The sequence below is a fragment of the Abramis brama genome (genome assembly GCF_963993115.1).
Source record: "Abramis brama genome assembly, chromosome: 22".
Lineage (NCBI taxonomy): Eukaryota > Metazoa > Chordata > Actinopteri > Cypriniformes > Leuciscidae > Abramis > Abramis brama.
In genome coordinates this window covers 17,040,108-17,068,039 of record NC_139984.1, presented here as the reverse complement: position 1 = coordinate 17,068,039, position 27,932 = coordinate 17,040,108, and the positions used below count along the sequence as shown (strand labels likewise).

The following is a 27,932-nucleotide window of genomic DNA, read 5'->3' as shown; positions in this document are numbered from 1 at the left end:
TGATAGTAATTAACCCTTTACTGGGCACACACAGTTAAAAATAATGGAAAAAATATTTATTTGCAGTTTGTACACCTTCTGGCAATTATAACGACAAATAATTGCATTGACATCTGTCATTTACACTGAGATAAAAGGCTTTCCTCCTTAAATACTGATTTTGTGCTATGTTGATTTGATCTGTTAAGCATGTCATTTGAAAATATATTACATCAAAAAGATATGCTTGCCAATAAAAGTTTCATGAAAATGACCTTACATGTTACGAATGTTTTCACTACTGCTTGCATACTAAAATTTTGCTTGTGAAAATTGTATTTTGTAAACAGCAGTGATAACTAGTTATTTTGTCTGGAACCAAGGTGAATGCGAACAGTAACCTTCATTGACAGCATGACAGACATGAGGTGAGTCAACTTTTTGATCTTTAACAGTTTCATTTCATTCAGGTTTACATAAACGTATTAAAAACAAAAGACCATTTCACTTAATATAATCCTATAAAATACTATGTATGAACAGCATTTCTGCATATGTAAAAGACAATTAATATAATATCACAGTGTATTTCATATTAACAGATTGCTCTTGCAAAATATTTCTTATTTCATATTTTTTTAAAAACACTTGATACAAAAACCAGATAGAGATCAATAAACTGGAATGGAAAATATTGAAAGTAATATGCCTTCAACAATATACATTTAAAACACATATAGTGCATTAAATACAATAAAATATATAAAGTAAAATAGTTGAAACATTCTTAGTGCGGATATTGTTCAGTAACACACTAGTTCCTCGTCTGGATACCAAAATGTCCGTCTCTGTAAAATAGAGTCTGAGTGTGTTGTGAGTTCCTCTGTGCTGAATAAATAGTTCTGCACATGAATCTGCTGTTGTGTAGTAGCAGCAGATCAGGTTGAATACTGGGTAACACAGACAGGGTCAAGGATGATCAGTGCTTTGGTGGTCTCAGAATGGCTGTATTGAGCTGAGATCAGCTACCATTTTGAGAAAATAAAGTTAAAAGTGTCCGTCAAAAGGCTCATTCAAAGTCAACGTCTGGCAGAATCACTTTATCTGCCATGTCACGCAATGTCTTTCTACAAAGGAGGATTCTGCAGTGCTGAAGTAAATAAACAACTTTTCAACTCAAGGCTGATATCCGATGTATGGATCCTCTGAAAAAAATGATGAAAACAGACAATTGGTCAGACCCAAACAGACTCAAATGGTCAAACATAAGCTTACACTGTTTTTCACGGTGGTCGTGATTGCATTTCTTCACCTGCAGCCGGGGGTCCTTGATAACATCCACTGCTGTCACATACACCAGGGGGTCCGATTTCACCTCGCTGACCTGAAGCTCCTGGAATACCTGGAAGTCCTGCTTTACCATCCTCTCCTTTGGGACCTGGTTCGCCTGTTTTAGTTTCACCTGGAGGTCCTGGTGAAGCAGAAACATATAGTGGTGCAATTAACACCTAACAAACCATTACAAATACATTATTTGGGTTTGTGCAGAAGCAAAGGTATGTAAAACAATAAGACCTATTTTCAGAAAAGTATCTGAAATTAAAAAGTAGGGGGTCAGTAAGATTCACCACAGAATCCTGAAAAACATTTATCCCGGTTTCCACATATTAATATGGAAATCTAACAGACTGAATGATAGTGTAAGTCTTAATATCTTAAACAATTGTGCCTCTCGGGTAAATTTATCTTGTTTTAAAAACATTTAGATATTTTTAGGAAAACAAGACAAAAACACTGATTAATAAAAGCAATTTGTTGCAGTGTTTTTGACACTTTTGGTACAGGAAACCTAAATATTATGATAAAAATGATGATGACCCCATTAAACAATTTTACCAGCACAGCTGTGCGATACACAAATATGTTTCAATACCTGCAAAACCCTTTATTCCCTGTGGTCCCACCACATTTGGTCCTGGAGACCCCTTCTCACCCGGCATACCTCTGCGTCCTAGAAGTTAATCACAGAATTAAGTACATCATTTAAATTCAAAATGCGACTACCATCAGATGTTTGCCTAAGAAAGAAAGTGTCAAGGCTTACCCTGCTCACCAGGGTACCCAAGTTTCCCAGACTCCCCTCTGCTTCCTTGTCGACCCTGAGGGCCTCGGGGTCCAGGTGACCCTCTTCCCCCTGGTATACCAGGCTCTCCTGGTGGCGCTACTGGTTCCTGGATGGGCACTGGCTTCCGATTCATCTCATTCAGAAAAGCATCCAACTTAAGCACTTCATCTAGAACACAATTTATTATTAACTCATAATTAAAATGCAGTTACTCAGGCCAAGATTTCCATCAAAGCTGCTTTTTAAATTCTGCATTTACTGTGACTGAATTAAAGCAGATGTAGTCAGTGAGTGTACTACATACTGTGCACAAGCTTTTCACAGGCCTGTGTAACAAGCTGGTAGATCATGGTAAGAGACTGTGGCTCGCCCTAATAAACAGAAAAATCAATACAATTTAATCATCTGTTTCAACGTTTGCAAATAGCAAACATGTCATTTTGTAACCTACCTTCTCTCCTCTCTCACCCTTACTTCCAGAAAGACCCTGTGTGAAAGAGAAAAAATAATGTGGTATTAAACATTAACCATTTTTATCCTTTTTGTTCCCAATTACATAAAAAATCTTTTCTGGAGTTCTATCTTGGCTGGATTATGTGGATCAAGGACATAAAGAGTAATTGAGTTTTCCTCACGGTGGGCCCTACAGGACCTAGTGGTCCTCTCTCTCCCACTGGCCCTGGATGACCAGGCAAACCCTGGAAACCCTACAAAAGTGTAAACATGGATGTAAAATAGAGTGCAATAAAAGCATGCATTAGATACTCCAATGAATGCATATAGGTAAAGCTGTCTTACTCTTGGTCCTGTGATTCCTGGGCTGCCGATGTTACCCTCCACTCCTCTGGTCCCCTGTGAGAAATTAAAAGACAGAAAGAGGAATGACAGACTAAATATTTCAAATGCACATATGAAAAGAACAGCCTTGAGCCACACAGAGACTTGCCTTAGGACCAGGGATGCCCTCTTCACCTTTCGGACCAGGAGGCCCTGGTAAACCCTGCGAACACAAAGTGAAGAAAGAGTGAGATATACCAGAAATCAGCATGAAAACACTTCTAACATGATCCGCTACAACCGTGGCCTAAAAGCTCACCTGACTCCCAGGCCTTCCGATTTCTCCTTTTTCCCCTCTTGCTCCTGGTGGACCCTTATTATAGACAAAGAGAGAGTTTTAATCAGTTCCAAATGCTCATATGCATTAGCTCTTCTCTGTAGAACAAGTGTAGACATACCACTTTGCCCATTACGGTTATTCCTCGTGGACCAGCAGGTCCAAGAGTACCAAAGCTGCCTTCAGGGCCCGCTTTACCAGGTGGGCCCACCTCACCCTGAAGAGATGCAGAAGATGGTCATATGCAAATATGCATTAAATTGATTAAAACTGACAGGAAAGACATTTATGTTAGAATGATTTCTGAAGGGTCATGTGACACTGAAGACTGGAGTAATGATGCTGAAAATTCAGCTTTGCCATTACAGGAATTTTAAATTTTAATACAATTTCACAATATTATAGATTTTACTGTTCAGATCAAATAAACGCAGTCTTGGTGATCATGAGTGACTTCTTTCAAACATCTTACCCACCCCAAACATATTGAACAGTAGTGTATAATACTCCAATATCAGTGATAAGAAAAATGTGGTGGTGTGGGTTGTAGGTTCAAACCCCACCAAGTCTGTATGCGAGTTGCCCTACCTTTTGACCCAACTCTCCCTTTTCTCCCTTCTCTCCACGAAGTCCAGGTCTCCCCTGAAAACAGGCATATGATAACACTACTAATTATCATAACACTAATTTTTCCAACCAACTATTAAAATGATTACACAAGCTATCTAATGTCAGCGTCGGTTTGAAAATGCAGCTTTGTAGTCTCACAGGTGGCCCGATGTCTCCAGGTGCTCCAGGGACGTCGGTGGTGCAGGTGCAAGCATAAGCAGGGGCTGGACAGCTCTCCTCGTCTCTCTAGAGAACAGAGAGTGAAGCAACTTTAAGGCATCCTGCACTACATAAAGTCAGTGCCATCCATATTGAGACGTTAACCTAGATTGATTGTGTACCTGTGAGGGCAGATCACAGCAGCTGTCTTCTGATGCCCAAGTAGTGTTGCACACGATCTCAAAGGACTGCAGCTGAAACTAGAGAAAAATACAATACACATGGCCTTAATGTGTGTGTGTTATATTTGGGATCAGCAAGATGTTTTTTTAAAGACATTTATATTTTTATTCAACAAGGATGCATTAAATTGATCAAAAGTGACAGTAAAGATATTTTTAATGTTACAATTTTTTTTTATTAAATTAAAATTATGTTTCAAATAAATGCTGTCTTTTGAACTTTCGAATCATCAAAGAAATAATGAAAACATGAATAGCGGTTTCCAAAATACATTAAGCAGCACAATTAAAGGATCATGTGACACTGGAGTGATGATGCTGAAAATTCAGCTTTGCCATCACAGGAATAAATTACATTTCAAAATATTTTTAAATAGAAAACATTTATTTTAAATTGTAATAATATTTCACAATTTTACCGTCTTTATTTTTGATCAAATAAATGCAGTTCTTTTAAAAACATTTTTAAAAACCTTACCGACCCCAAACTTTTGGACGGTAGTGTATGTACTGTTTGTATATTTTTATATCATATTTGAATTTGAAGTGAACAGTATGTTTGTGGTCATGAAGTGAGACTCACAGCTGCAGATCCGCTGTGAGGTCCACGTGTCCTCACTAGTTTGCCCAGCATCTCAAAGCCATCAGTAGGCAAAGTTCCCAAGGGACGCGCGGGCCTCTCACCAACCCGCTGGCAGTCTACAGACAGTGATACGCTCACCTGACTGACTGACAAATGGATCTGCCCATCAAATCAGATAAAGAGAGAAAAAGAAGCAGAGGCAGCTTTAGTTTTGCATCTCTTTTCTTCCCTTACTAAAAGACTCTTCTCCAAGTCCCGCCTTAAACCATATCTGACCAATACTACCTTAGCAACTGTTGCTATCTAACATTTTTCAGACAAGCATTTGCTCTTTTCTAAGGAGGATTAGTGTGTTTGGACAGTTTTTAAACACAATTTTATTGAAATTATCAACAACAAAAAAAAAACAGTAAAAGGTGGGACGCTTTTAATCTGTAAGGATACAAGCTGAATTTTTACCCCTAAACTTTCAAATGAAGCTTTTCTCTTTTTTGTTGTTGTTCTCAAGCATTTGCCTCCATTCTGATTTCAAGTTATTGTTTAAAGGTGCAGTAAGTGATTTCTGAGAAAAGCTGTTGAAAGTGGATAGGACCGAGCGCCAAAACACAATTCAGCCAATCAGCAGTAAGGGGCGTGTCCACTCATAAGGGGGGGGTGCTGTGTTACACGACTTGAACCAGCGTACGTAGCCGTCTGCTCTCTAATCGCTCTCGCGGTCCTTTGATGTCATTCACCAATGGAACCACTATGCAGCGCCGGTTCAAGACGAACAAGCCTATAGTGCGTTTCTGAATTTGGGGACAGAGCTATGAAGATAGAGGTGCGATCCTTTTGGGTAAGGGCATGTTTGTTTTGGTGATTTCAAATATCTAAAAAAATGAGCTTACTACACCTTCAATTTTAAAACAAATGGCAGATAACAATGCTTTGAAATGCCACAATGCACACGTACAAATAATAACCAATTGTTAGAAACCAGTGGGACATTCTGTAAAGCTTGTCTGACTGAGCATCAGAAACCAATCATTTTTGCAACAAACCTTATGAAAACTGCCGTAGAAAACCGTGTGGACTTGTGGCTGGTCAAAGGTCAGTTCCTGTATCTCTCCTCTGTAGTCCAGACTGAAATACAGCAGAAGCTTCTTCTCAGCTAAATAACAGAACAGAGAAGAAGGATCTAATGAATTTGACTAGGGATTTAAAAATTCAATAGTCTGGCTTTTGAATTCAAACCATTCTTGAATTTATCTACAAAAGGTCTAGGCGCTTACGGTCCAGCACTACCCCCATCTTGGGCTGGAAGTCATTGTCCGTGAGCTGCCAGAGGGCGAAGGGTTCCCGGGGTGAATCCTGCAAGAGCCTAAAGGCCATGCTGATGGTGTGTTCTGGAGAAAATCCAGCCGGGTGGATAAAGCTGCGATAGACACGCAGGGTGTGAGCGGTGACTGCAGGGTGTATCTGGGCTGTTTAATGATATGTGTGCTTGTGTTTCTTACCCTGTGCTCTGGGTCAGCTGTACGTCTCTATAGAGGGTGTAACTGGGCAAGGTGCTGAAGATGAAAGGTTCTGCTGCCACACCCTCAATAGTAGAGTGAGCTCTCGGAGTAAGACCGAATGCTTCCATCATGTTGAAACCTAGAAAACACATGTACACACACACACACACACAAATTCATGTTTTCTAACACAGTTCAGGGCTAAACAAAAAGGATAGCCTGTTAACTCGAGGTTTATATGAGAAAGTTTATGAATATAAGGATGGAGTTTCCTGTTAAAACAATGAAAAGAACTATAATTTCCAGCTAATTTTATTTGTAAAGAAAATTTTATATTTGATCAAATTTATATTAAGTAATGTTAAAATACTTTATTTTAAGATAAATATTAAATACAAAAACAAAATTGTTTTTTTAAACAAAATATTATATTAATCTATTAAATGAAATGAGTTATATTAAAATGAGAAATAAAAAAAATATTGCACCTAAAATATTGGCCTGACTGGGCAAACAGACAAAATCTTACTGTTGAGCCCTGCATTAGCATACTATTGCTCTCTGAGAAAGGCAGTAGGCTTCTTTCTTGGTTGTTGAGGTCATGAATTTGATTCTCAGGAAATGCATGAATTGATCATATGTACACCAAAAATTCAATGCAAGTATGCAAAAATATGAATATACCTTTAATCACATGATTTCTGACTGTCATCTCAGGACACACTGAGAAAGAAAGAAAGACAGCATGTCATGTTTAAAGAAAGCTACGTTTTTACCAAAAGCATCGTATAGGCCCGTTCACACCAAAAGTGAAGCGGAAAAGCAAAGCGAATTGCTTGCGGTACATTTGCATTCAGTAAGTTTCCATAGCTTGATTAATAAAAAATGATCCACTCACCAAAGAAAAATAGCGTTGTTCTGATGTCAAATTAATTGGTTTAATATGAATAGATCAAAAAGGTATGCATTGTTTCTATTCAAAATCTTCTTTGCACTGAATATTCATGAAAATATTTGTGTTTACCTTCTCTTTGTATGGGATGAAGACGAGGAGGAACCTGAATTCTCACCGGAGCAGTTGCTTTATGAGAGAAATTACATGCTATTACCTTTGAGCAAAAAATAACATCAGTTCTTTTTTTGGGCTAAAATATGTGTCACACAGGATTCTGACCTGTGGGGTGAAGGATGGTAACAGCAGCGCCCTCTACTGTTCCCAGACGGGAGTGCACACTGATGCGATACACCGTTTCAGACTGCAGCTCAGAGAAACAGTGACTGCTGCTGGTAGCATCAACTATCTGCTCCTTAGTCTGTTTATCTGAGCACAAACGTACAGAGTGAGAAATAAATGACACAAAACAAACTGCCTAGTTTCCACACACACACACACACACACACACGCAAAAGCGTTTATGATGCATTATGATGGTTCATTTCAGAGCTGGTACCTCTGAGGGCCTGGATGACTACGCGATAACCACTGACTGCTGGTACGGGCCTCCAGGACACACATATACTGGAGTGGTCAGACCGAACCACGCTCACGCTGCTCACCCGCAGGCTGGCTGGTTGTGCGGAGAAACACATGGGAGATTAAGAACAAGACATTGTCTGGCAGTGCAGTGTGAAGTGCAAAGTACATACTTGGTCAGAACACACTAAAGATACTGTATTTGATGTGTGTGTGTGTGTGTGTGTGTGTCTCACTGGTTTTCCCCTGGGCTGAGGCACTGCCGCCCTCTCTGCTGCGGTACTCAGCAGTCACCAGCACACTGTAACGAGTGTCAGGCTGCAGATTCTGCAGGAGGACTCGCCTAGAGCTGCCTGGCAATGACACCTATTAAAAATAACCAACATGACAACATTACACCGCACCATATTTATAACACAACAAACAAATTAAGAAATAGTGAGAAGTTCCAGGGTTGTTAAAATTATTTTGAATTTAGTTTTTACCTCTATTTTTTAAATCTATTTATTCTTTGGTTGACTATACTTATTCATTATTTGTTTCTATTTTTTCTTTTAATTTGTCCTTTTAATTTTTTTCATGATTTTTTGGTTCAGTTTAGTCTTATCAATGCTTTTCTAGTTTTTTTTTATTTTTAGTATTTTAGAGCTGCAAAAGTTATAATATTATAATAATAAAATTAAAATAAAATATTAAGTTATACAATTTAAATAGATTTAAAATATTTAAAAATATCTAATATCTTAATAATAATATCTTAATATATGATACACACACTAAAGTATAGTAGAGTAATCCTTTAAGGTAATACTATAGTAGAGTAAACATATCGGTGAGATGTTTTTGAAAGAGGTCTTTTATTCTCACCAAGGCTCCATTTATTTGATTAAAAATACAGTAGAAACAGTTATAATGTGAAATATTATTACTATTTAAAATAACTGTTTTCTATTTGAATATATCTTAAAAAGTAATTTATTCCTGTGATGGCAAAGCTGAATTTTCAACATCATTACTACATTGTGGGCCCCATCATACACCTGGCGGAATGTAGCACCATGCGCAACGCAAGTGTTTTGCTAGTTTCAGCCCAACGCAGTTATCATTTTCACGTCCTGCGCCACGTTGTTTAAATAGCAAATGCATTTGCGGCCATTTGTGCGCCCGTGGGTGTGCTGGTCTGAAAACGAGGTGTGTTCAGGCACATTGTTGAAATAGACTGCACCATTGACCAACTGAAACCTGGTCTAAAGTCAATGACACACTATTTTTTTTGTTATTTAAAGAGCGCGTTAGTAATATGCGCCTATAGGCGGGTCCAAAATGTGCGTACACTCTGCTTACTAAACACACGGGGGTGCGCAGCAGCACACAAACATGCCAAATATTAAAAATAAAAGGATTACAATGTATTAATATTGTGAACATAAAGATATGGTGGAATCCGGCTTGTCCCGTAGATGGTCTGCTTGTGCGCTTTAACCTTTAAAACTTTTGTCCTTTGCGCACGAGCAGATCTGTTTGCTCTCTGGAGAAGCGTTCAGTCTTTCCGCTTGTAAATTCGTCATGTAAATAGCGAATCCATCATGGCGCGAGCGCAACTGGCTTTTAAAGGGAATGGGAGATGAGACTCTGATTGGTTTATTGCACGTTACGCCCAAAACACACCCATTACTCATTAAGAGAATAAAGACAACCATTTTAGACCATGCGCTGGGCTCGCAGACCATTTTTCCCGTTGTTAAACTAGCAAAATTGGATTCGGACAAGCCCTAACTGCACTTGCGGCTTAGATCTTTAAAATAGTGCCCACAGTCTTCAGTGTCACATGATCTTTCATATCAATATGCTGATTTGACGCTCAAGAATCATTTCATATTATTATCAATGTTGAAAACATTTGTGCTGTTTAATATTTTTCTAGAAACCGTGATACATTTTTTCATTATTTGTTTGATGAATGGAAAGTAATATATAGGATACAAATCTTTTGTAACATTATAAATGTATTTACTGTCCCTTTTGATCATATCCATGCATACTTGCTAAACTATTAATTTCTTTATTTTTTTATTTTTTATTCTTACAGACCCCAAACCTTTGAACACTATATCATATGACTTTTTTTAAAATAATTAATCTGGATGAGTTGTAAGATTTCAAAATATATGGTGTCAAAAACTAAAAATAATTTGAGGTCATTAATTTATTCATTTGAGAGTTACTAAATTGTTGTAGTTTAGTTTAAAACATTTTTTTTTTTCAAATTATATTTTTTATTTTTTATTTGCATTTCATTTTTTTCATTTAGTTGTTGAGAACTAGATCTTTACATTGTCTGAAGAAAATATGACTGGTGTTTGGCCATCATAAGTCATAATTGTCAGGCCATTGCAATGCATTGATGTTGTTTCTGCTGCTTTTATGATTCTATTCTAGGTAAAGTGTCTTTGAGTACTCAGAAAAGCGCTTACAAATAAAATGTATTATTATTATTATTATTATTATTATTATTATTATTATTATTATGCGGTTGCTCAGCCAACGTCAGTGGTTTTAAAGGTGCTCTAAGCGATGTCACGCGGTTTTTAGGCCAAAACATTTTTAAATGCCTTTTGTAAATGGTTACTACATTGTTCTGAGTGGTTCCTATAATAGCCCACTACAAAGCTCTATAACAGCAGGTCCCTCAATAAGGTGCATGTTGATGGAGAGAAGGCAATTCAACTACACAAAGGCAATACAAAATAAAATGTTTCACTCAAAAAGCACTCACTGTGTTCTCCCTCGTTTCCCCATTGATGGGAGTGTATGACACACGGTACTGAAGCACATGGGCGTTGGGGTGAACCCAGGTGACCAGCATACTGACTGCCGTCTCCTCTGAGATGGATAAACTGCTCGGACCACCTCCAGACACTAAAGCAGCACAAAAAAATGCAACAAAGTTGTTTACGTATGTAGTCAAAGTTTTTTTTTATATGCGTATGAGTTTATATACTTACAGGTGCTGTATCTTATGGCCACAGCCTCACTCTGAGCCCCATCGGCATATAATGCAGAGAGTGAAATCTGATATTCCTTATCTTCCTCAACCTCTTCCAAGATTGCCCCCTCACTCTCTCCATCTACTGTCAGCTGGAATATACCCATGAATAACTATCTATTACCAAATTACTCTTACTTAATTCAGGTAGTCATCAAAACTAATTCAATCAGTAGAATCTCTAGTAGCTAGAGTTGGAGCGAACCTGCCTGAGGTCTCCTCCACTGAGGGAGATCCATTTGATGAGATAAGAGACCACATCATCCGCCGCGGCTTCCCATCGCACTGTTATGTCACTGCCGGAGAAGTTAGTGACTCTCAGATCTGAGGGAGCCGGGACCCTCACTGAAATATCAAAGAGCATTTAAGCAACAATCTTCCAAACTGGAGCCAAAAAACGAAACTAGTCAAAAATGTGTGTAACTTACAGGTAGTGACATTGGCTGTGACAGGAGTGGACAGGCCCTTTTCATAGAGTGACTGGACTGATACCAGATACCTGGAGAGGGAAGACAGATTCTGCAGCAACACTGTGTTCACACCTTTGACCTCCACCTGAGAAACAGAGAATGAGTACATACTGTACACTACAGCTCAAAAGTTTGAGTTTGGTACATTTTTAAAAAAGTTTTTGAAAGAAGTCTTTTATGCTCACCAAGGCTGCATTTATTTGATCAAAAATACAGTAAAATCAGTAATATTGTGTAATGTTATTACAATTAAAAATTTACAACAACGGTTTTCTATTTGAAGTAATTTATTCCTGTGATGGAATTTTTAGCATCATTACTCCAGTCTTCAGTGTCACATGATCCTTTAGAAATCTTTCTAACATTGCTGATTTTGTGCTCAAGAAATATTTCTTGTCTTGTCTAAAAAAAAAAAAAACTCTTACTGACCACAAACTATTAAACAGTAGTTTAGCCTGTACTAGTGTAACTAAAACATGACAAGAAAAAGACTCAAAGCTGTTTGGGACATCAGAACCTCATCAAAACACTTTTGGGATCTGCTTACCTGCTTGACATCACTGCCGTGATTGGTGCTGTAGATGATGCGGTGGGAAGGAACATCGACAGCTCCAGGGACCCATGTGACCTTCAGAGTGCTATGACTGACCATGGGAAATTGCAAACTGAGAGGAGATGGCAATTGGACTGAAAAAAAAAAATAGACAGATGAGAGAAAGAACAGATGGAATGAGACGTTCCTTACAGTTCTTAGAACCGTTTGGTTTAAGACATTTCTCAAAATATCTTCTTTTATGTTCCACAAAAGAAAAGAAAGTCATTCAGGTTTGGAATGACATGATGGTGAGTAAATGTTTATATAATTTAGCATTTTATAAAGACCTGTCACACCATATTTGTGACGCCCTAAAAAAAAAAAGTCATTGCGGGAAGCGGATAAAAGTGTGTGTGAGCAGAAAAAAATCAGTTGCACACCGACCTCAGATAGAAGTAGATACATTTCTATGTAAATGCTGATAATGAATCGATATTTACATGTGGTTCCGATGGCTGTGATTGGGTCACTAGGGTCCTCATCATACAAAGCATAAAGTGTGACTGAGTAATCTGTGGACGGCATCAGATCCACCAACTCCACGTCCGTCTGAGCAGGTCCAAACTTCACCTGGCACAGAATACAAGAGCAAAGGAAAGGCATTAAACCAATGTAAAATAATTAGAAACCTGAGCCACATGGTGAGACATCACAGGATTCCAGACTCACACCTCTTTGGCATCATCAGGCTCTCCATCATTAAGGGCTGAGTATAAGGCCATGTACTGTGTGGCTCCTGCGGCTGGTTGCCAGCGCACCCGCAGACTGCTGGGGGAGGAGGCGGTGACCTCTAGAGCTTCAGGTATCGCCAATGATACTTTAAAAAGGAGAGCATTCATTAAACCAAACTAGCAGCATAAAAATATGAGCGAAAAGTTTCAGAAAAACCAGCATGAATTTTCAGAACGACTTAAATGAACTTGAACTGCATGAACTCCACAAGTTTGTAAGGAACCTGATGGACATGTTCTTCAGAATGATTTGAGATGATCCACAGAAGCTTCAGTAGAAGAAAGCATATCTGACCGAAGGTTCAAAAGCTCACATGATCAATGTCACAAATGTGCTTATTTGATCAGTGACCTAGATATAGTGCAGAATTCATTTTTATCATAACATTTATTTATTTCAATTTCCTCCTTATTTCCAAGTTTTGAATCCCAGATTTTCAATGTGGTCTTGGAACAGCATATATAAGGAAATGTTATCAATAAGCATTTTCAATGCTGAAACTCACACGTGGTGAATGTGCCTCTGAGAGCAGAGCCCACATTGTTCTCATAGACGGGGAAGATGGACAGGTGGTACTGCGTCTGTGAGGACAGTCCTGTCAGCAGTGTCGTGGAGTCCGTTCCATTCACCACCACCTGAGATCAATCAACAACGTGACTACCATGCATGCATGAAGTGAGTTTTCTGAATGCAATTATAACTACAGCAGAGACATTGTCCTGTAGGTGGCGCCAACAAATCAACCTTTCCTTAATTCCTAGTGCTCCAAAGACAAAATACAGGAAAACAGCCTCAAGTGTGTATCAGTGGCCGGTAGATGCCAGCTCTTAGTCTAACCTACGCAGACATTTTAGTGCTGGACACTTGGCTCACCTCTTTCAGACTCTGTCCTTCAGCTGTGTGATACACGACTCTGTACTGTTGGGGACCTCTGCTGGGAGCCGTCCAACGCAGACGCACCTCTCGCGAGCCTAGTCCTACATACTGCAGATCAGATGGGCTGGGATAGGACAGAACTGGGTCCTCAGTGGGTCGCTCCATTCCTTTTTACAAAAGATGCATGACGTTTCATTCAAGTACATAGAAGAAATTTGTAGGATCAATATAATGAAAACAAATGTGTGTGTGATTGACCTACTCTTCGTTTTTAAACGGTCTTCAATCTTGCCACAGAGGATGCGTGCTAGTCTTCCCACCAGTTTACTGAGCAGAGGAAAATCATTCACGTTATATACATTCAACTCCAGTGGTTCAGACGCCACCTGCCTCAACTCTGCCTCATCTGCATTTTTCACACCTAGACATGAGTGGAAAAGAAATTAAAAAAACATAAATATGTGTATATATACATAACTACATCAAAGGTCATTTTAAATATGTAATAGCATATATATAAACATACACATATACACACACACTACCATTCACAAGTTTGGGGACAGTATTTTATTTTAAAAAGATACTTTTATTCAGCAAAGATGCATTAAATTGATCAAAACAAAAGTGACAGTAAAGACATTTTTGATGTATCAACATTGATAATAGTAAAAAATGTTTCTTGAGCAGAAAATCAGCATATTAGAATCATTTCTGAAGGATCATGTGACACTGAAGACTGGATTAATTGTAATAATATTTTTGATTATTTTTGACACCAACTTTTGAACGGTAGTGTATTCAATTAGCAAACAGTGTTCATCTTCATAGCCTCTCTTAAATTCATTACACTCCATGTGCGATTTGCTAAGAGAGGCTCTCACCTATAGCAATGATCTCCACGCCAGCATTCTTCAGCCTATTGGCTGCAGCAATGGCATCATCCTGAGATTTCCCATCAGTCAACAGCAGCAGGAATTGTGGGGTGTTGGGCCGTGCTCCTACCTCCTCCTTTAGATTGTTCTCAAGAGCGTGGATTAAAGCCTGACCTTAGGTACAGACATCACGATGTTAAAATGGACAGGGAAGTTGTTCACATTTGCAGATAAATTCAATTATTGGTTTCATAAAAAATCTGGACTAAGCGGACTAAGAATAAGCCACAAGATGCTGTGCATTTTAGTGACTTTACAGTGGGCAAAAGGTGTTCTTTGGAATGATGAAACCCTCTTTACCACAGGAAACATAATTGCTTATAAATGGTGACAATGACAATATGATACAAGACATAAATGTTCAATAGATATTAAAGTGCCCCTATTATGGTTTTTCAAATATTCCCTTTCATGCAGTGTGTAATATAGCTGTTTGTGAATGTAAACTTTCTGCAAAGTTATAAAGTCAAAAGTGCACAATAAATAAAGTTATTGTCTCCCAAAAGAAAGAATCGACTCTGAACCGCCTTTACGAGTCGTTTGGGTTTCGAATCCCACTGCTTTATGGTTTTATGTCACTAGAAGATACATTTGCATAATGTCCACCTATGTTGTACATTGTCCGCCTACAAACAACTTGACCCGCCCTTAAACGTCAGTTCAACGCTGGATTCGCAAAACGCTTGCTCTTGAAAGATTGGTCAGTGCCCAGATTACTTGGACCAGCTTGCTCCTCAGAATCACAACTTGTGTAAGTTTCTGTATTGAAAGTACTGAAATACTTCTGCTAATCAGCTGTGGGCGACTATTACCTAAAACTGTGTCTATTAATGCAGATTGTCTATCGTTCTTACTACTTTGAGTAAAAAAAGCGTTTGTTACATCAGTCATTCACGTTGGTGCTGGGCGAACATATGCACCGTTATTAATACAGTTAATACAGTTCCCACATGTGCAGCGCAATAAATTAGAAAAATGCACATCGGTTTGTTGATGGACATACTCTTGTTATGTGGTGAGGAATTACAGTTGAAACATCTCATAATGTATATAAGTAGCGTATCACTGAGAAATGTTTAGTGTATTTAGACCGATAAATTACAGACAAATGCTCATGGGTATTTATGGTTGCCCAGCATCATAATACATTACTATATAATGTGCATTCACAGGGGTGCATTTAAGTCTAAACTTTTCTTTTTATAATATTTATTAATATCAGGTTAGTAAGGAATATAAAGGGTAAAATATCTACAGTTACCAGTGAAAGTGTTTCCTCCCTTGTATCTGAAGTTCCTGATGGCCTCCAAAAGCGGTTCTCTAGAGGTGAAGTTATTAAGATGCCATTCTGTGCGTGGATCTCCACTGTACTGAGATAATGCTGAAACAACAACAAATGAATACTTTTAAACAGTAATGATGTATTAAATGAATCAAAGGTGACAGTAAATAATTTTTTTCAACATTGATAATAGTAAGAAATGTTTTTTGAGCAGCAAATCATCTTATTACTTTGAGTACATGATTTCTGAAGGATCATGTGACACTGAAGACTGGAGTAATGATGCCAGCAATTCAGCTTTGTATCACAGGGCAGGAGTAAATTACATTTTAAAATATATTAAAATAGAAAACAGTTATTTTAAATTGTAATAATAATTCACAAATATGACTGCTCTTACTGTATTTTCGAGCAAATAAATGCAGCCTTGCTCTGCATCTCACCTATCTGCACGCCCTGTGGGCCGATGTAAAAGGGGACAGCCAGGCCCTCCAGGAAGTCACGCACTTTTCTGAAGTTTGTGCGGCCGATGCTCCAGGATCCGTCCACCAGAAGGACCAGATCTGCCTGAACGCCAGCACTGCATTCAAACGGCTTTCGTGTGGAAACAGCTTAAGACACATTGGGCAAGATTCAAACTCTGCTATTTTAATAAGGCAATGTAAACTGAGTGTGAGAATGTCTTTTAATGTCTCTTAGCCTGTGCATGTTTGCAATTATATTTTGCTGTGAGGGGTATTCATGAGTCTTTTCACACCTGCAAACATTAAGCAATCCTCTCTGCTCCTATATCAAGCACTTTATGAAGTGATTTTGCAAGATCATTTTTTTTTTGTCAATTCATATACAGTATGTGTGTGTTCCTCCACAGTGCATTCCAATCTATGCGTGTGTTTTTTACAGATGGGAGGAAGGAGGGAACAAATTTCAGTCCTGAGGGCACACGAGGGGCCTTGATAACAACCTACAGTGTCATTAACTCCGGTTTGTCCCTAATTCTGTTATTAGCCCTCACTATACAGACACAGGAAACATCAACACAGCTCATTAACTCTGTTAAACACTGACCATAACATGTTCCTGTATCACGGGAGACTCTTTGAGTCAATGTGCATTTGACATTTATATTTGCATATGTATGAGGTCAATAACATTGTACATTATCTTTTTAATAGCTGGTTGATTTAAATCATCTGAAATGTGAGTGCTATTACCTGTGACAGTTTGGGTTGGGGTGGTTTTTCTTGGTTTGTTGGTGTTGGTAACCTCTTCTCTCACTGACTTCCCTCCATTATCTTCTTGATCATTTTTATCCTCAGTCTTGGATAGATTCTTGTCCTTTTTTTTCTTTTCTTTAGGGCTTCTGTCAACTTCTGGCTCAAGCTCAGGTACAGCAGGAGGCTCTATAGTAGCAGAAAGACATTACGAGTGAAAGATAAATAGCTAAATAAAAATGTTAAATGTACTGCAGCTAAAAAAAGCAATCTTGCCTCAGATTGATCCAAAATTCACAATAACTGTGAATCTGAGTTTGAATTACCTTAAAAGTGGGTGAATTTGACTCAAAAATGTGCATGACAATCAACACATTTGTACATATAATTGTGTTTATAAATGGTTAAATAGATGCAAGACTAATCACAATGAAGTATACAAGAAATGCAAGAAGACCATATGCAAGTCAGTATACAATTATTACTATGACACCATCACAGTTGGAGAATTTTAAACTTTAATCCTAAATGTATTTAAAAGTAAAGTTTACACACACACAGACACAAAAAAAAAACAGTTACATAATATCAAAAGCTTAAATTATCTGCAAACCAAAATTTGAATGTATGTTAAGTGGTTTCAGAAGAATATTTGAGGATTGTTTGAGGGATATCAAAATACATAGTAGAGCTACTGTAGTGAGTTAGTCTGTATTCCCACACCCCGCACAGGTGGACAGAATCCCCTCCTTGTCCTGTCCTGTCCCATTAAGGCACCACTGATTACAGGTGTTTGGGGGTGAATGGACTCTTATTAATAGGTTAGTGAAGGAGCTGGTGACAGTTCAACTATCTGTAGCCCCGCCAGTAAAAAAACGCATAATGACAGAGAGGCCGTGGGACAAAAGGTCGGTACAGAGTTCCTTGGCTTTGTACACCTGGTTGGGCAGAAGCATGTTTGGTTTGTCTAAGAAATCATCATCTTTCTAGTAACACCGTTTCACACATCTGGAGCTTAGAATGAAAACAGCTAAACCAGGCATACACTGATATTTCACACTGAAAATGCCATTTTTTTTATGTCAATTACTTATTAACAGACGTCCTCAATGTAAATATATTGAAAATGTTTTATTTATGATAATGGTGCATAATTAGGCCAAGAACACAATATTAAGAAATATACATTATGTTTTAATGTTTGAGGTATGCTCACTGAGGCTGCATTTATTTGATCAAAAGTACAGTAAAAACAGAAATATTGTGAAATATTATTACAATTTAAAATAACTTCTCATTTAATATATTTTAAGATGTCATTTAATCCTGTGATGGCAAAGGTGAATTTTCAGCATTATTACTCCAGTCTTCAGTGTCACATGATCCTTCAGAAATCATTCTAATATGCCGATTTGCTGCTCACGAAACGTTTCTTATTATTATCAATGCTGAAGCGGTTGTGATTGACAAACACATATATGGTTATCTCCTGGGAAACTGGCAGACAATGTTTGCGGGTCCTCTACCTGTAGTCGTTGGTTCTCGGTAGAGCACAGTGGGAAGGGCCGCTAGAGCCTCCGTCACGTCATCCACTTCTCCAGAGCCAGAGCCAATGGAGGGAATTTTCTTCTTCTGCTCCCTGTTCCCGCTGCGGATCAACTCTTCCTCACGCAATCCATCGACTGTGAGAAAATGAGGAACAGGGAAAGTGAAGATGACTGGGAGGAGGATATGAAAATAAACAGATAAAGCGTGTGTATACGTGAAATGTCGAATTAATGATACATTTTTTTGGTTATTTATTGGAAACTATTAGGCAAATCAGATTACATAAAACAAGTAAACCGTGTTTAAGCACTATTTTGTTAACACCAACCCCTTTTTGATATATAAGCAGATCCACATGGAAAAACTGAGTGGATGCTTTGGCTTTTATCAGGGAACAATGGAATAATCCCCCTCAGACAAGCAAGCATGACCCTCTATCCAAACCTGTCCAGACCTGCACGCTCGACATAGTAACCTACTGTCCCAACCTCACATCCCAACGTTTCACAGATATTTGGCATAGTCTGCATCTTTTGACAACACCAAGCTATTATGAAATAAAGTCCAGTCTACATTAGCACATATTTAGCACATTCACAATTTCAGATGCAAAGCCAGGTTCTTTACTAAGGCTGATATCAGGTTTCTTTCAGGGTGGTCGTTTTGGTGGAATATTACTGTGTTTTAAAGGGAATTCCAAAAGTGTTTTGTGCCTGTAAAGACACAAGAGTAAGTCCCAGCCTGTAATCCAGCAGGAATCCACCATTTGACAGTGTCAATTACAGACAGTTCCCTGAACACTGTCTGTGTGTATGTGTAGTTTGTGATGTGTTAAAACAAGGAATGCTTTCTGTACTTTGGGTCTGTGTTGACAGCTTCTGACCGCTGGGAACTATGACATAAAGATATCTTTTTCTCGCAGAAAGTTCCCCTACCTCCAACAACAATTGGATGGGGAACCTCTAATGCTGATATTAAACTTTGAGGTTAGGGTTAGTTACTCTACCTTTTTTGATACAGACATGAATGATTCCTCAAATCATGTGGCTTGATGTGCAGAGTAATTTATAATTAGTTTCCCAAAGTAATCACACTTATTATTTCAGCCTGGCAGATGATAAAATGGGTGAAAAACTCAATAGAAGTTATAGGAACCACATAGCAACGTTCTGTCATCCTCCACTCTTACTTGTAAAACGTCTTTTTGCAACGAGTTTCTCCTGTGTCCCATTGAGCACCAGGACTTGGAGGAGGTATTCCTGTCTGGAGTCCAGGCCCGCTACCGTGGCCCGGCCGCGTGTAGTCGTCAGCATCAGCTCTGGCTGTTGAACCTCTGGAAAAAGAAAAAGATTTTGATTTAAAGCTCATTTCAGTCAGATCTTAACAGTTGGAGCAGCATGTGTCGGTGAAGATTATTTTGTAAATTCACGATGTAACGCAGCTTTGCAAAGTGGCTGATATCGAAGTACATGGTTATTAAAATACAGTTCACTTTGGACTCCACATCAAACCTGCAATTCACTATTGGTCAGAGGGTGGAAAATAGCCATAAAAAATACTAAATTCAGACTGTTTTTGGCTACAAAAATTAATAATCGGGATGTCAGGGTGTCTCGTTCCAGAAAAGTAACCATTATAAAACTGATATCAAAAGACGGCAGAGTGTGAGAGTTTATTACGAAACATGATTGCCTATTTCTGTCTGTCTCTGCCTGGAGCACTGTGGGGCATGCGTTGCTGTTTGTTTTGCTGTGTGAACTTTCTCGAGACTGCAATAGGCCTGTCTGGACTCACCTAACTGAGCACAAGGGCGGAACAGTAGATAAGAGAGACAGAGATAAAGACAGAGAGAGAGAGAGAGAGGGGGGGGGGGGGGGGGAGAGGGGGGGGGGGGGGTTCACAGACAAATACAGAGTGGTTAAAAACAAGATGAAATGTCAGACAGAGGTGATATGAGCAAAGGCTATGACTATCCTCATTCCATCATCTCTCAAAAATCCTGATTTCCCATTCCTCACCTGTTCTGAATGCTTACTCAGTGAGATAAGAATGTACAAAAACCTTTTCTTTTTTTTTTTTTTATTCATGTGCCCTCATAATCTTTAATCAAAATAGAAACAATGATCCAATCAATTCCTAATGGACAAAAAAAAAATCTTGTTTGAGAAGCCGTTTTACTTGTTTACACGGCACAATAGGGAATCACAACTTCCGCTTCATAAGTAACATAATTTGATTTATTTACTGATTTATTTATTTGTTTCAAAAGTGTCAAAATGCTGCTGGTGAATGAAATAAAACTGAGTGCTTCAGTGGAATCCAGTTTCTGTTATGTGTAGCGGCCAAAATTTGGGTGTTTCCTCAGAGCAGCGGAGTATTTAATGTGCCCTGGAGCCAGCAGGTATGGTTGCTATGCGCCTCACTGTTGTTCAATCAGTGTGCACCTTTTTGAGAAATTATGCACATTATGAATGCACATTGCATACACTGCTGTTCAAAGGTTTATGGTAAGATTTTTTTTTTGGAGAGAGAGAGAAATTAATACTTTTATTCAGCAAGGATGCATTAAAATGTTAAAAAATAACAGTAAAGAATTACATTGTTACAATATATATATATATATATATATATATATATATATATATATATATATATATATATATATATATATATATATATATATATATATATATATATATATATTCACCAAAGAATTCAGAAAGAAATGTAGAGTTTTTTTTTTTTTTTTTAATTACACAATAATATTAAGCAGCACTAATGTTTTCAATATTGGTAATATGAAATTTGACACTAAAGACTGGAATAATGGCAGCTGAAAATTCATCTTCGCCTTCACAGTAATGAATTGCATTTTAAAATATACTCAAATAGAAAACATTTATTTTAAATTGTAATAAAATTTCACAACATTACTGTTTTCACAGTATTGTATTGATCAAATAAATACAGCCTCAGTGAACATAAGAAACTTCTTTCAAAAACATTAAAAATCGTACTGACCCCAAACTTTTGAACAGAGAGTGTACCTGTGTTATTGCATGCAAAGTTTTTGTCCACAGCAACAACAAAAAAGCACTTCAAATGTAAAAAATGCCATCAAGTCAAGCATATGACAGTGAGAAAAAGTAACAAAAAGGTAAATTAACATGGTACTTTTAGTAAGAAGTAATGATGTAACTAAAGCGGTCTCACCTGTGATGGGCCGCACACGGACCTTGTAACCCTGCACTGGCCCTTCCGCCTCCTTCCATTTCATCTGCAGTCGATCTTCAGACAGAACAGTCAGCTTCAGCCGGGCTGGAAATGCATTCAAAGACTTTACAAAACAAGCATTGTGGAAATGCAACTTCACAACACATTATTAGCAAAGAAACAGATCTATTACGACTGATAGACAATCGAAATGTCTGATAAGTTTGTTTCCTCTATGTAGAAGTCAGATGAGGGACAAAAACAAGCATGTAACTCCTAGAGAATCATGGGAAAAGAGGCCTGTATGTGGGACTGAGATATGTACGTCTTGAAAGATCAAAGTCTTCCTCTAAAAGCTTCTCAATGACTTTTTTTCACCCCTCTAATATTTGAACGGGAAGTTTTTTTTATTCATTCCTCCTTTTCCTTCATCACTGTTCTCTTGCTCAACTCTGCCCTTGTCTTCAGCTTATCTGCATAATTTCCACATGCCAGCTTGTCACAATCCCCTCTTTCATGTTTCCTGCTCCGTCTTTCCCTCTCCCCAGCTGTCCGCGAGCGCTCAAAGCAGGCCCTGTAATGCCCCGCAGGGTAACAGGAGGTTGAGGACCACAGGAAATCTGCTTTTCGGTGGGGTTGAAGGTCAGCCTGAAGGGGATGCATGCATGTAACGTCATAGCCCAGATGAGTTTTACAATGGGTATGACCCCAAAAACATGAAGATCTTTGTCCCCTCTTACTGTAGTGTCTTTAAGCTCCGGATTATGTCGGAGGAATAAAATCAGGGAAATGGTGAATGTTACATGCACTGTAAAAGTAAAACAAATCAATTAATATATATATATATATATATATATATATATATATATATATATATATATATATATATATATATATATATATATATATACTTTATCAGGTATAACAAAATATGCTTCATATATAAGATATCATATATATAATGTTAATTTAGATTTTACTGCATGAAGCATTTTTTACAGTGCATGAAAGCCAACATTCCCCTGGTTTTATAATAATAATAATAATAACATCAATAATATTAATAATAATAAATAAAATATCTAAATTAACAGGTTTAATTCAGGTAAAAATATATTTTATGTATTTATTTATTAATATTATTATATTAATAAATGAGAAATAATTATTATTAATATTATATTATTATTATAAAATGAGGGAATGTTGAATTCCTAGGTTTCAAACACTGTAAAAAATATTATCAGTTATAAAAATGATGGTTAATGTGGTAACATCTAAATTACCAGGTTTAATTCTCAGCCAAAATATTTTGTTTATTGTTATTATTAAAAAATTGGTTTCATGCATTATAAAAAAGGTTTTATCAAGAATAAAAATATGCTTCATGTGTTTGTTTGTTTTTAACTTGAATTTTACCTGCTAATTTAGATATTTTATTTACTATTATTATTGATGTTATTATTATTATAAAACCAGGGGAGCGTTGGCTTTCATGCACTGTAAAAAAAAAAATATCGGATAAAAATTATGCTTCATGTGGTAAAATCTAAATTAACAGGGTTACTTTAAATAAAAAATATGAATTCATTCATTTCTAATGAATGGTGAAATGCTTGGCATTATGCATTAGGAAAAAAAATATTATGAGGTATAAAAAATATGCTTCATGAGGTAACATCTAGGCTTAATTCAAGTAAAATATTTTACTTATTATCATTATTATTAAATATGGCAATCAACTGCATTAGATAACACAAATAAACATCCGTTTTAAGGGTCAGGTAGAAATAGCTCCTTAAGGTAACAACATTTTTACAGCAGCAACAAATAAATATCCATGTTCTGCATTAAATGGCAGTGGATCAGAGGCAAAAGGAAGCTTTCTGGCCGAACACAGCAGCACCACCAACCCAGAAGTCAACAAATGTGCGGCCAAATGTTCAGACAAAAAAAAAGTGTGGAAAACACACGCACAGCATGTATCCTCTAGGGAAGACAGAGATAACAAGAGGCCTAGAAAGGACATAAATTATTCCAAGCATTTTAAGGCAAATTTCTTTCCCAAATGTAGCAACGTCCACCAAGAGCTATGTGAAGTTGTCTAAGGATTCCGCAGTGTTGCACAAGGGCCTCGGGCAGGAATTCTGCATTCTAAAGACTATTCTATTCTGGTGTGCTGCTAACCAAAAATTTCCTTTCCTTGGGGAAAGTTACAATTTAGACAGAGTTGAATCAGTATCATTTGATTTTGGCTAAAGGTGTCTTTAGTGTCTAAATATGTCTTTCTGACTTTTATAGGTTTTTCATTGTTTTGTGGGGTTACAACACACTGTGGGTTGTAAATTCGGTCCCATTAGATAGACTTTTAGGAATGCAGTTGACATTTCACAAACTAAACAAAAGATGTGTGTTTTCTGGCAGTATTTCAGATACCATCATAATTACAAAGACAGAACAAGACATTTGAGAATGCCTTTACTAATAATAGGTTACTAAAAAATAGTTCATTTCTTTAAGGCAAATATGATATAGTATTAGTGCTATTAGTATTATAACTATTACCATTCAGAAAAGACACAATTATGAGGGGATATAATTAATATGATATTATATTTTCTTTTTAATATCTGAATTAATGGTTAAGCATTAAAATTAACTTTATAAAATTATACACTTGACCTTTGAATGAATGAAAAAGCGAATGTATTCCTGTCCCACAAAAAGAGCTATATATGGATTGCTATATTGTGGGCATGAAGGCTACAGTGCTACTTGACCCTTTATTTAATTTTGAAGTGCACAGGCCTTGCATTTTGGTTAGAAAAGAGGACATCTAATTATGGAAGCACCAGGCACCAGCAATTATCCATGGCTCTTAAAGGCACAATATGTAACTTTTTTGCTTTAAAAATAGCAAAAATCACTATATCTATGTTATATATTTTTTTTAGTTGTGTACTTACATTATCCCGACTGTTTCCAACAACTTTCAAACCAGGAGAAATTTGTAATTTAATTCGAGAAACGTCCCGTTTCTTTATTTCCGTTTTGTCGCCGCCAATGCCGTCATATCCACGTTGTCCCTGGTTTCCGCTTGTGCTGCCATGGCAACCAGAGCTATGAACCAGACCCCTCTGATAGTAACCAAAGCGACTGACGCGGACAACTTTGTAGTTTGCAATGTCTATTTGCACGCTGTTGTTGTTTCGTTCAAACATTATGGACCATGGCAAGCAGACTTTGGATAAAAAAAGGAGAACTAAAATGAGAATCAACATCAGCGGTGTTTTCGAGATGCCGAGAGCTCCCATAGACAGTATATAAACGAGAGCTCCACGTCCAGGACTTCGACCGCTCCTACATGTACTTTATTAAACAGGTGAGCACATTTACATAAAACTAATCAATGTTATATAGTTCAACAATGATAAAATGTTAGAATATGATCTGTATGTTATTCTAATGTTGATCTAGTTTACTGCTAGTCTCATACAGACAGACTAACACATACATTACAACACATTCAAATGCAGTTTAGTGTGATAGTGTAATGTTAGACCAAGTGAAACAGCGCTGCGTTACCTCACAAGTTTAATTTGTCTAATAAACTGACCTGTAAGTAGTAATTCTGCGTGTAGTTCGGTAGAATGAAATGTCCATATTCCTTTTATATCCGCGGGACTCGCGTCGCGTGTGGAGCTGATAGCTGTCTCTTAGCAATCCCGAACTGCTTCATATCACAGTCATGATAAAAGCATCGATGTATTCAGTCATCCATAAACATTATTAGATCGGTCGGCTTGACGTTGACGACAAGATCCATAATTCTTAGCAAATGTTGCGTCATCAATCTACGCCTTTGTTATTGTAAATAGGTTAGCGACCCCTAGTGGCGAAAAATGCCATACTGTACGTTTAAATTCTGAACATTTTCAAGGATGCAGAGACGTGCATAAAAATACAGGAACAATGACATTTTCATATATTTCGACAAAATAGTATTAATCCATTGATAGTACATCAGCCATTTTTCTGTTATCATTCACAACATGCAAAATAATTCCCAACATCAACCATAATTGTAATAATGTGTATATAAAAGCCAACATATAGGCTAACCTTGGGTATGAACTTCAGAAACCAGCATAAGGAGAACCGTCACCAGGGTGAGTGTCGTTCGCTCTGGGAGGACGAGAAGAGATATGTGGGCCATCATGATTGTGCTGGTATCAATTAAAGACCTGTGGGAAAATAGTCACTGTGAGCAATGCGAAAAATGAGTGTAACTTACATTCACTTCAAATAAACATCAAAGCGAGGTGATCATAATAACATAAACAGCAGTTATGGACGTTGGCACCGTAAAGCTGATGTTCTCTGATGAAGCTGCATAAAGAGTATTCCAAACCCTTTAATGTAACACAGCTTTAAATATACCCTCCTAAACAATAAGGGGGGTGAGAAAGAGAGACAGAAAGAGATGGGACATTTACAAAAAAGGCTGCACCAGAAGTGGTCATTACAGGCCCATTGAAGACAATTACAAGACGAGGGAGGGAAAGCTGAACACCTGTTATATATTTATAACCAGACATGTCTGCAAACCTTAAAGTAAAGCATGTATTCAGCAAGTGAACCGACTCATTAAAATCCCACCTGTCCACATCAAAAAAATCAATGGAGAGAACAGCAAATATTTTCAGTAGTGCTGGTCTGATTCACAGAAATATTATGTGTGAGAAGTGCAATTATTTGGCACTTTAATTGGACTCCTTCCCTCCCCGTGCTTTGGGCCATAATAGACGGCATTTACATGCATTGGCTTGTTGTACTGAATACAATAGAAACAGATGATATGGAGAACTTTAAAGCTCCGAATCGTCGAATCTGTTGTGATACCACACCTAAAGTGAGCTGTCGAAAGCTTTTACCGCTACTAAGCGCATTTTGAAACCTAGAACTGAAGCAGCCCGCATGAACTGCGCATTACTAGATGGTCTACTGTCTTTCTCATTAACTCAAGCATTACATGACTAGATAGGCTACTCAACTCAGTTAGATACCTGAACCACTAGAAGCAATTGCAGCGAGTCAAAGCGAATTCAACTTTTAATTTTAAAACAGCAAAGCTTTGGGAAACACATCTAATATATATCTGACTCTGATAGGGTCTTTTGGAAATAAAGTAGTTTACCTGAAGCTGAAGCGTGTACCTGACGCATTCCACACAGGTATGGGATGTTAACACATTGAGTCCCGGTCACTCACTTCCCATTCGCTCCCGTTTATGTCTCTACTTCGGTTGGGTTAGGTGTGAAATCTGATACGGGGTGCAGTGCCCTCCTCTAGTAATATAGAGGCGGGGAATATACAAATACTCAGGGTGGTAGGCCTATATCAGCTGTTCTGCAAAGACTTTTGCAGATAAAATCATACAACTTTTATTAGATTAAATTGTAGTTTCTCTGTGATGCATTTTTAACCTGCCCATTTCAAACCATTATGCTAATACAGCTAGCTCAGGTTATGGCTGACAGGGTGGGGTAGGTAACAGTAACATTTCTTTAAAAAGTGTAACAACCATCCCACCTAACATACAACTAAAAACAGTTTATTTTTAATGATTTTACAAAATGCGTAGACAGTGGAAAAGAAAGACAGATATAGACAGACAAATATATGTATCCCTGCCAGTGTTTTTTTTTTTTTTTTTTTGATGAGGTTTCAGGTCAGTCAGATCAGTTGCGACGACAATGTTGAAAGCCAGTGGTGAGGATTCTGAGACCTCAGACAATGAAAACTTTTATGTTGCCTGTATGCAGCCATTTGGCAACTCAAAGCCAAAGGAAGTGTCGATAAAATATGCCCTGGGCCTATGCAGTTTCTGGGCCCACCCAGCCTGCACTCCAGACTTAAAAACACACTTTTTTCACTATTGTTGCTCTGATTGAGAATATTCACACATAGACACACAAATGTACACTGTTTTTTTGTTAGTCCTACATGTTCTTTACAGGTACACTGCAGTCGAGTGTTCATTAAGCATAAAACCCCCTAAGGAAGTTCGTTCTAGTATACTCATTAACATGCAGACAGAAAATTTCTTTGAGCTGTGGTCACTCACAGAAAGAGAGGCATTATTTTGTATTGTTTCAGTAAACCTAGTGTGGTAGATTGTAACAAAGGCACACCATGTATTTGACATCAATTCATAAGGGCTGTGATATTCTTACAGAG

The 27,932-nt window shown here is 37.6% G+C and overlaps 1 protein-coding gene across 1 annotated transcript; it reads right to left on the bottom strand.

Moving 5' to 3' along the window:
- Positions 1-41: 41 nt before the first annotated feature.
- LOC311073198 (collagen alpha-1(XX) chain-like) lies at positions 42-27,011 on the bottom strand. Its single transcript, XM_084098695.1, has 42 exons — positions 26,890-27,011; positions 25,815-25,936; positions 21,693-21,797; positions 19,669-19,812; positions 18,458-18,613; positions 16,932-17,120; positions 16,161-16,328; positions 15,697-15,816; positions 14,385-14,549; positions 13,763-13,921; positions 13,498-13,667; positions 13,130-13,259; positions 12,564-12,709; positions 12,333-12,462; positions 11,845-11,984; positions 11,256-11,382; positions 11,033-11,172; positions 10,787-10,919; positions 10,558-10,700; positions 8,018-8,147; positions 7,759-7,875; positions 7,482-7,628; positions 7,332-7,388; positions 6,992-7,030; positions 6,308-6,446; positions 6,083-6,225; positions 5,852-5,961; positions 4,812-4,970; positions 4,169-4,246; positions 3,987-4,073; positions 3,807-3,860; positions 3,340-3,435; positions 3,201-3,254; positions 3,051-3,104; positions 2,903-2,956; positions 2,740-2,811; positions 2,556-2,591; positions 2,409-2,475; positions 2,084-2,272; positions 1,913-1,990; positions 1,292-1,450; positions 42-1,184 (listed from the first exon to the last, which is right to left on the bottom strand). Exons 2-42 carry the CDS (start codon positions 25,909-25,911, stop codon positions 1,156-1,158), a joined length of 4,710 nt encoding a protein of 1,569 aa, XP_083954821.1. The 5' UTR covers positions 25,912-25,936; positions 26,890-27,011; the 3' UTR covers positions 42-1,155.
- Positions 27,012-27,932: the final 921 nt, after the last annotated feature.